We start from the raw sequence: 9062 nt of genomic DNA, 5'->3' as shown, positions 1-9062 counted from the left end.
ATATGGGAACCAATCCTGTCTGTGTTTTGTGCACATCCAAAATTCCTGCTGAATGACCCGCCCTGGGAGCGAGTTACCAGTGACCCAGGGCTGCAAGTGAAGGAGGGTGGGGGGAGAGCCCAGGGCTGGGAGGGCAGTGGGGTGGGGGGAAGGCACTGGTTGGGGGGAAAGGAGGAAGCCCAGTCCTGGGGCTGCAGGGGGTGTGGGTGGCAGAGCCCAGGGCTGTGGAACAGGAGGGTGCAGGGGGTGGGGGGAGCCCAGGGCTGGGACGGGGGCAGCCAACCTTTTTTTTGCTTGGGGCAGCAAAAAACCGAGAGACGTCCCTGACTGGAAGGCCCACAAAGCCTGAAGCAGGGCCAGAGCTCCAGTGGGGCCCTGCCAGACTATGGGTGGGTTGGACTCAATTACCCTGCATAGGGCAGGAGTAAAAGAGACCTGGACGAAGAGCCAAGTCAGAGGAAGAGGAAGACACTGCAGGGCCAGAGTGGCTGTCGCCTGGGGCTGCTAGGAAGAAAAGGTCGTTATGGCCAGCCAAGAAAGGGTGAACCGTTGGTGAGGAGGCTCTTCCGCAGCTGGGATCTTTCCTTTGCCTGCTGATTTCTGGGCATGTGGGGGCACAGTCAGATCACATTCCTGAGGCTGGAAATTTTGTCAGGGAAAGCCAAGGGTCTCAGGCAGTCACTGCATTCTACAGGCTTTAATAACTGGACCAAAAATCACTAGATGCACAATGAAGTGGCGACAGTTGGCAACACTGCATCATCTCATCACCCAAAACTGCATCATTACCCAACGCTGTGTCATCTCATTGCCCAACACTGCGTCATTTCATCACCCAACAAAGTGTTATCACCCAACACTGCATCATCTCATTACTCAACATTGCATCATCATCACCCAACACTGTTTCATCTCATCGCCCAACATTGCGTCATCACCCAACACTGCATCATCTCATCGCCCAACATTGCGTCATCTCCCAGCACTGCATCATCTCATCACCCAAAACTGCATCTTCACCCAATACTGCGTCATCTCATCACCCAAGACTGCATCATTTCATCGCCCAACGATGCGTTATCACCCAACACTGCATCATCTCATTGCTCAACATTGCATCATCACCCAGCACTGCGTCATCTCATAGCCCAACATTGCGTCATCACCCAACACTGCATCATCTCATCGCCCAACACTGCATCATCACCCAACACTGCGTCATCTCATCACCCAACATTGCATCATCTCCCAGCACTGCATCATCTCATCACCTAACACTGCATCATCTCATTGCTCAACATTGCATCATCACCCAGCACTGCGTCATCTCATAGCCCAACATTGCGTCATCACCCAACACTGCATCATCTCATCGCCCAACACTGCATCATCACCCAACACTGCGTCATCTCATCACCCAACATTGCATCATCTCCCAGCACTGCATCATCTCATCACCTAACACTGCATCATCTCATCACCCAACATTGCGTCATCACCCAACACTGCGTCATCTCATCACCCAACATTGCGTCATCACCCAACACTGCATCATCTCATCACCCAACACTGCATCACCACCCAACACTGCGTCATCTCATCACCCAACATTGCATCATCTCCCAGCACTGCATCATCTCATCACCTAACACTGCATCATCTCATCACCCAACATTGCGTCATCACCCAACACTGCGTCATCTCATCACCCAACATTGCATCATCACCCAACGCTGCATCATCTCATCGCCCAACATTGCGTCATCACCCAACACTGCGTCATCTCATCACCCAACATTGCGTCATCTCCCAACACTGCGTCATCTCATCACCTAACATTGCGTCATCACCCAACATGGTGTCATCTCATCGCCCAACACTGCATCATGTCATCACCCAACACGGCATTATCTCATTGTCCAGCACTGCGTTATTGCACATAACCCTTGCTGGGGCAGGCTGGCTGTAAGGAGCTTTGCACTCAGCATTCAGAGCTGCAGGCAAAGAGCCACCATGACCAGCCTGCAGTGGAGAGTCCACAGAGGAGGGACAGGCTGAGGAGCTGGGTCCTTCTGAAGTCTGAGCAGTTTTTGGTGGAAGGCACACTGCAGGCCTTGTGGGAAGCCTGCATTGTGCGCTGAGCCCTGCACTTTGGGAAGGACGCAGGGTAGGGGAGAGTTAGAGAACAGCCACCAGGATCAAACACCTGGGCAGTAAAACCTCTCAGGAAAGGACAAGGCTGGGGTGTGGCCGGTCTGCAGCAGAGGGCCCAGGGGAATAGCAGGGGAATTGCAGCCATCTGCAGATCTGCAAGGAGGTCTTGTGTAGGGCCACCCAGGGGGAGGCAAGAGGGGCAATTTGCCTCGGGCCCTGCAGGTGCCCCCACAAGAGTTTTTCAGGGCCCTTGGAGCAGGATCCTTCACTCGCTCCGGGGGTCCCAGAAAACTCTTGCGGAACCCAGGTCCCCGGAGCTTCTGCCACTCCGGGTCTTCGGTGGCGGGGGGTCCTTCCGCTCTGGAGCCCGCCACCGAAGTGCCCTGAAGACCCACAGCAGGGGGTCCTTCTGGCACTTCCGCGGCGTGTCCTGGGGCGGGTCTTCAGTGGCAATTCGGTGGCGGGGTCTGATCCTGCCTTCTGCCCAATGAGCACGGAAACAGAGTCCAGGGACTGCAGCAAGGAAAATGGAGGTTAAATATCAGGAAAACCTAGAGTCCTCCAAGAGCAGAGCAGGGACCAGACAAGCACCTGGTGGAGGCTGCAGATTCGCCACCCATGGGGCCCAATCCCCATTGCCCTGCGCCGTCGCTGGCACTGAGCTGCTCGGGACGAGTGGGGAAGCCAGACACACACGCATGGGTGGCGCGTGAACCTCCACTTCAGGGACGTGAGACCCCAGCCCCACCCTGCCTCTTCCACCCCATCACCCACCTGAGCCCTGAGGCCCCACCCCCCAGCACGGCCAGAGGAACCCTGGCTGAACCATCCCAGCTGCCCCTGGCCACCAGCTGGCCCTGGCCACACTGCACCAGCTGTCCCAAGCCCCAAGCTCCAGGCCACTGGTCCGAGCTGAGCCCCCCTGTGAGGAAGTGGGACTGTTCTTAATGTTCCCTCTGAATACTGGGGGAGGGGGCTCAGTTCCTGGCTGACCCTCTGTCGCCTGGCAACTGATGGCCAGGCCCTTCCCCCCTGCAAGAGGATGCTAAGGGTGCGGGAGAACAAAGAGATCAGGTGACCTCCTGGCCCGGGAAAGAGACAAAGCCCAGAGGAGGAGGGGCTGGAGGGGGTTTCAGTCTGGACTAGGAGTGAAGTGCAGACGTGGGGGTCTGGCTCACTGCCCCCAGAATGGACTTGGCTGAGGGGTCCCGTTCTCAGTACCTACAACCTCTGTTTTAGCCCGTGTTCCTGTCATCTGATAAACCTGTTTTACTGGCTGGCTGAGAGTCAAGTCTGACTGCGAAGTGGGGGGGCAGGATCCCGCGGCTTCCCCAGGACCCCACCGGGGCGGACTCACCGTGGGAAGCACGTGGAGGGGCAGAGGATGCTGAATGCTCCAAGGAGAGACCCAGGAGGTGAAGCCGTGTGAGCTTCTTGCCCTGCAGACAGTCTGCTCCAAGGGAGAGGAGGCTCCCCAAAGTCCTGACTGGTTTTGTGGGGAGCAGTTCCAGAGCATCGCCCGGGGACTCCGTGACACCCCACCAGCTTATACCCACCACCCATGCACAGAAATATACCAGACAGACCCACATGGCCTCACACCAGCTGGTGGCCCCCAAGGGCTGCCCTGCATGCAGCTGATACTGCAATGCCACAGCTCTTTGCCATCAGCTACAAGAAAGGGGCTGGGATGTGCGTCACCGACTTCTTACCCAGAGCATTTATTCCGCCACTTTCCGCTCAGAACCACCTCCATTCCCTGCAGCCTGGCTGGGGGGAACAGCTGCACTGCACAGTTGGAAAGGTGTAGGGATATTAAAGAAGGTTTATATTAAACATGGTTTATAGGAGAAATGATTTATTGATTTATTGTTAATTGATACTTTATAACTTAAGGTTTATGTTAGAAGTAAATTTGTGATTCCCAACATTTAGCCTCTAACCTGCAAGCCACCAGCTGTGTCTGTGTGAATCCTGCTCAAAGAGATACTTGGTATAAAACTTGTTAAGCTCAAAAAAATACTTTGTATAAAACTTGCTAAACATAAATTAACTCTAAGTAAGCCAAAACAGTAGCTGTTATAGTGTATAGAGAGAGACCCCACCCTCTGTAAGTTTTCATCTCACTTTATCTTTGCTTGTTAAAAGACAGGGAGTCTCACATAAATTGGTAACACCCCAAAAAGTGAAGAGACAGCGAAATAGATGTGATTAAGATAGAGAATGTATGTGACTGAATGGTTAGGGAGTCACCAGCCTGAAGAATTCAGTGTCGGCTGAAGAAGGTGTCAAGTGGGATCAACCAGATGACCCCAGAGGGCAAACTGGAATCCACCCACCACACCTCAAAGGAAGGAAAAACAAAACATCTAATAACATGGAGCCAGCCACCTGCTGATTGATTTAGCAACAGCAAAATGAAGCAACTCTCATGAACTGACATAGGAATAAATTCCTATAAAACTGGACTCTAAAGACTGAGGACTTTGAGTCTATGGTTCTGCTGCCAGCCTCCAGGAGCATCAGATGCATCTGACACAGACTGCTCCATCCTCATGACCAAGATACCTGGCCAGTAACTTGGCATGAGCAACATCTAGGCTGGTAACTATAACATCTATACAGAACCTGAATGAATGAATGAGAGAGAGAGAGTGTGTGTGTGTGTGTGTAAGGAATAAGTAGTGATAGAAATAAGTAGTAAAACAACGTTGTTTGCTTTTGTCTTTTGCTGTCTTTTGTTTTGTTATGGTATTTACAATAAATGTGGCATCTTTGCCTTAACCCTCTTAATAAGATCCTGCTGGTTTTTATTATATTGGTATAACAAAGGCGCCCCCTGGTGGGTGCCCCACGAAAGGCCCCTCCAGCTAGAAGACCTGCCCTTCACCAGAGGCAGCTGGATTGTGATCCCCCTACACAGCTCTGCCTAGGACCCCTGGCGGGTCTCTGACTTACAACAGGGCTGGATGGGAACTGCAAGGAGAGAATCTCCCCAGCGGAAAAGAATCAGTATCAACATGACAGAAACTGGGGAGACCTGGTTCCTCTGTCAGAGATGGGGCCATGCATGGGCCAGAGTGCCCAGGACTGGGGAGCTCAGGGGCAGGGGGGCAGGTGTATGGGGGTGAGAGGACCCACTGGTGGACATCACACTTCTGCCCAGGGGTTCAGGTCCCTTGTGGGTGGGATTGGGTGCAGGTGGCACAGTGACACGGCCCTGGCTGGGGTGTGTCCCTTTGAACAGACAGCAGCGAACCTCGGCATGAGTTAAGCCTTGAGAAGCCTTTGTTGATTTGGGGTCTCCTTGGGGGGCAGCTAGATCCTGGTGGGGGTCTGAGAGGCCTCCAGGGGGAGGAAGAAAAGCATCCAGGAGCCACCATTGGACACTCCTGAGCAGCGGACACGTGCCCCCCATCTCCCCCTCCCCACCTGGAGCCTGCAGCGCTAGTTGTGGGGTCAGGGTGGGGTGAATGGCAGCACAGCGAGCAGGCCTGCCTGGGGCCCGTGGGCAGAGGGGAGTGGTGGTTTGGGGAATTAGAACGGGGGCGGGGGGAGGCATCTCCGAGCAGCTCTGTGCTGGGGCCGCTGCCGACAGTGTGCTGGGCTCGGACTCGCTGTCTGTCTGTTTCTGTTTGTCCATTTAGACTGGCAGCTCATCGGGAGAGGGACCGTCTCTCACTCTGGCGTGGGCAGCACCCAGCAATGGCCCAGGTCCTGACTGGGCCTCTCAGCCCCACCGTAACCCAAATCAACACTAATATGAATGGTCCTGCTCTTCGGTCTGTGCCAGCACAAAGCCAGAGGCTGATATGGCTCCACCCTCCCTGATCGGAGCCCGGATGGGCCCTCCCGGGGCTTGTGCAGCATAGACCCAGCTGAGTGGTTTGGCTGGGACGTCATGAACTCGGCCCTCCCTGGATGGGACTCGAGGAGGCTCTGCCGGACCCAAGAGCAGGTGGCCCGGAACTCGGCGTTGTCATCCCAGCTGGCAATGACCTCACCCAGCTCAGAACTTCTCAGCCATTCGGACCCAAACAGCCGGATGCCGTTTGGAGCAGAACATTCCAGGGCTATTCAGACCACAACATTCTGGTGCCCCTTGGATCAAACCGTTGGCTCAGGTCAGTCGTGCTCCTGTCTCTGCTGCCTGCACTGGGAGAGTTGGAGATTTAGCTGGAGAATTGGACCAGAACCGCCATCCCTTCCCCCGCAGAGACCCGGACTTTCTGGCTAGTGCTGGGACAGAGACCCCAGCAGGTTTCGAGGACTGTGACAAGCACCAGCCTTGGCCCGAGTCCCCAGAGCCAGGACCATGGTGCACAACCAAGGGCTTCCTGCCGAGGCCCCAGAGACGAACCTTGGAGCTGCCCAGGACGGGTCAGGTGAGCAGGACATTCCCTGGGCCCACAGGACACTCGGGGTCCCTGGTCAAGGAGGAACTCGAACTCTCTCTGCCTCCCCAGGGAGGTAAGGGGGAGGGGGGGAAACAGAGACCCCCCCCCACCAGGGCACAGTGGGGGAAACAGACTCCCCACGTGAGGAGAGACAGAGCCCTCGAGGTGGTTCAATGGAAAAGAGGAAGAGGGACAAACACACACACACACACACACACACACACACACACACACACACACAGTGGAGATCATATCTGGGGGCACGAAATGGCTCTTCCATGTAGAAACGCCAGTGCAAAGAGTCCTGTGCCCTTGGGGTGAGAAGCCTAAGCCAGGGGCCTTGGAGATGGGCACAGCCCGGTCGCAGGCTGCCAGGGTGACAGATGTCAGGGCTGAGGCAGCCCAGTGGGGCAGAGTGTCCATCCCCCCAGGCCAGGGCAGCATGGGCACCGACAGGACGTTCTCTAGGGCTCTGTCCAGCCTAGTTTCCAGTGTGCCCAGCGAGGGGGCTCTGGCCCTTCCCTGGGGGCAGCGTGTCGGACCCCTGACCGGGCGCTCCCCTGATAGTCGCACTCAGTGAGTCCCCTTCCCCACCCCCTCCCCCTGCCCGCGGGGGGCCCCTTTGGGCCTGGGACACAGGGCTGGGAGCGGGTGGGGGACTCACCGCAGGGGGCGATGGCCACAGGACCTGGGCTTTCATTCTGCTTTCAGAGTCGCAGAGATCAAGGGAGTCGCCCCCTCATCAGGGCGTCTCTGCCGGGAGCCCTGGTCCTGAGAAAACAGCAGAGGAGGGGGGCTCTGCTCCTGCTGGCCCCAGGGACCAAAGCCAGCACACCTCTGTGGTCACATCGGTCACCAGCCACTCCTCCACCCGCGGCGTGGAACCCGTGGCCTCCAACCGCCTGTGTGCGCAGCCGCCATGTGAGTCTCCCGGCTCAGGCGAGAAGAGAAAGCGCTCGGCAGGTGGCAGAGAGGCCGAGGAGGAGGCAGAAGAAAAGGCCCTTTATTATATGAAGGTCCGGGCTGTGAACGGCGTCTCAGTGGCCTGGGAGACCGGGGCCGGCTTTGAAGCCATTCGGAAGCGGCCTCGGATCTTTAAGAGCAAGTACATCGGCGGAGAAAGCTTTGCCGGCTCGGACCTGAGCAGCTCCCACACCAAGTCCGAGCTGGGGGACGTGGACTCGGTGGCAGAGTGCGGCGTTGAGGGGCCGGCGGAGGAGGCGCCGCAGCAGCCGACGGGAGCGCCCCCGGAGTGGCTCCTCACCATGGAGCAGGGCGTGCGGTGCCTGGCCTGCTGCCGAGTCTTTCCCAGCCTGGAGGCCCTGACCCACCATGTTAAGCAGGGGCTGCGCGAAGGCTTCAGCTGCCGCGTGTACTACCGGGTGCTGGGGCAGCTGAGGGCGAGAGACAGGTCCCAGGGGAGACGGCAATGCGGGGGCCGGGGACGCCAGCCACGCGTCCGGGAGTGCAGCAAGTGTGGGGGACAGATACGGCGCCCATGCAAGGCTGCCCAATAGGCCTGGCTAGGCCGTGCCGGGGGGTGCCCAGCTGCTGGCTGAGATCGGAAACGACTCTGCCAGAGGACCCCTGAAGCCACAGGGTGGCGAGTGCCGCCAGCAGCGGGTCCGGGGCACACACGCCAGTCGCTGCCCCCGGCTAGGAAGCCCTGCCCGCTCCCGGCTTGCCAGCCAGACCCGATCTGCACCTGAGGCCAGGACAACGATCTCTGGGCCTCGCCGTGATACGCCCGGGTCCCTGCTTGGGAAAGACCAGCGCTATGAGCATCAGGGCTGAGAACTGGCAGCTCCAGCAGCGCCAGGCCAACTGCATCCCAGCCCAGCACTCCAGACCCACACCGGGCTCCCCCGCTCCGGGGCCAACAGGCCGAACCGGAGCTGCTGGGCTCCCTCCCATCCACCAGCCCGGCCGGAAGAGCAACCCGCAGCTCCCGCAGCAAGGCCCTGAGGATGGCAGCAGAGCCCCAGACAGCAAGGCCGGGCCCCACCCCATCACAGGGTTCTGGCCGACCCGGACCAGCCACCAGCGACAGGGAAAGAACTGACGGCATCAGCCAGCCCTCTCCCTGCCAGGACCCAGCCTAAAGCCTTGGCCGCCGGCCGCCCAGAGGGATGGAGGGTCGGTAGCAGATCCGCGTCCTTAGAGACGCACACAGACTCCAGCCCATCGACGGGAGGAAGGTGATGGGAAGACGTCTCTCTGCAGCATCCCCAGAGATGGACGCATGGGGCGGCTACAACACACAGCCCCTGAAGGCTGAGCCCTGGGCTCTGCCCCACAGAGCAGCGAGCTGGGAGGCGCCGCCGGCACAGACATCAGCTAAGTGACTTACTTTGGGGGTTCCCGTCGGGGCGGGGGGATGCCCTGGGGTCACGGAGCGTCTCAGGGGCTTGTGAGCTGGGCAGGGAGCTACATGGTCTGGGCAAGGGGCTGGAGGTCAGGAAGGTGAATGTGGGCAAGGGCTGGGTGGGAGGAAGGGGGGTGTGGGCAGAG

The 9062-nt window shown here is 58.1% G+C and overlaps 1 protein-coding gene across 1 annotated transcript; it reads left to right on the top strand.

Annotated features, from left to right (window-relative positions):
* The first annotated feature begins 5814 nt into the window (after nt 1-5814).
* On the top strand, nt 5815-8991 carry LOC120404717 (protein FAM170B-like). The gene is made up of 2 exons (XM_039537652.1): nt 5815-6539; nt 7263-8991. Exons 1-2 carry the CDS (start codon nt 6470-6472, stop codon nt 8066-8068), a joined length of 876 nt encoding a protein of 291 aa, XP_039393586.1. The 5' UTR covers nt 5815-6469; the 3' UTR covers nt 8069-8991.
* The last annotated feature ends 71 nt before the right edge of the window (nt 8992-9062 follow it).

This window comes from Mauremys reevesii, linkage group 4 (genome assembly GCF_016161935.1).
Source record: "Mauremys reevesii isolate NIE-2019 linkage group 4, ASM1616193v1, whole genome shotgun sequence".
Classification (NCBI taxonomy): Eukaryota; Metazoa; Chordata; order Testudines; family Geoemydidae; genus Mauremys; species Mauremys reevesii.
This window is presented reverse-complemented; position numbering and strand designations above follow the sequence as displayed.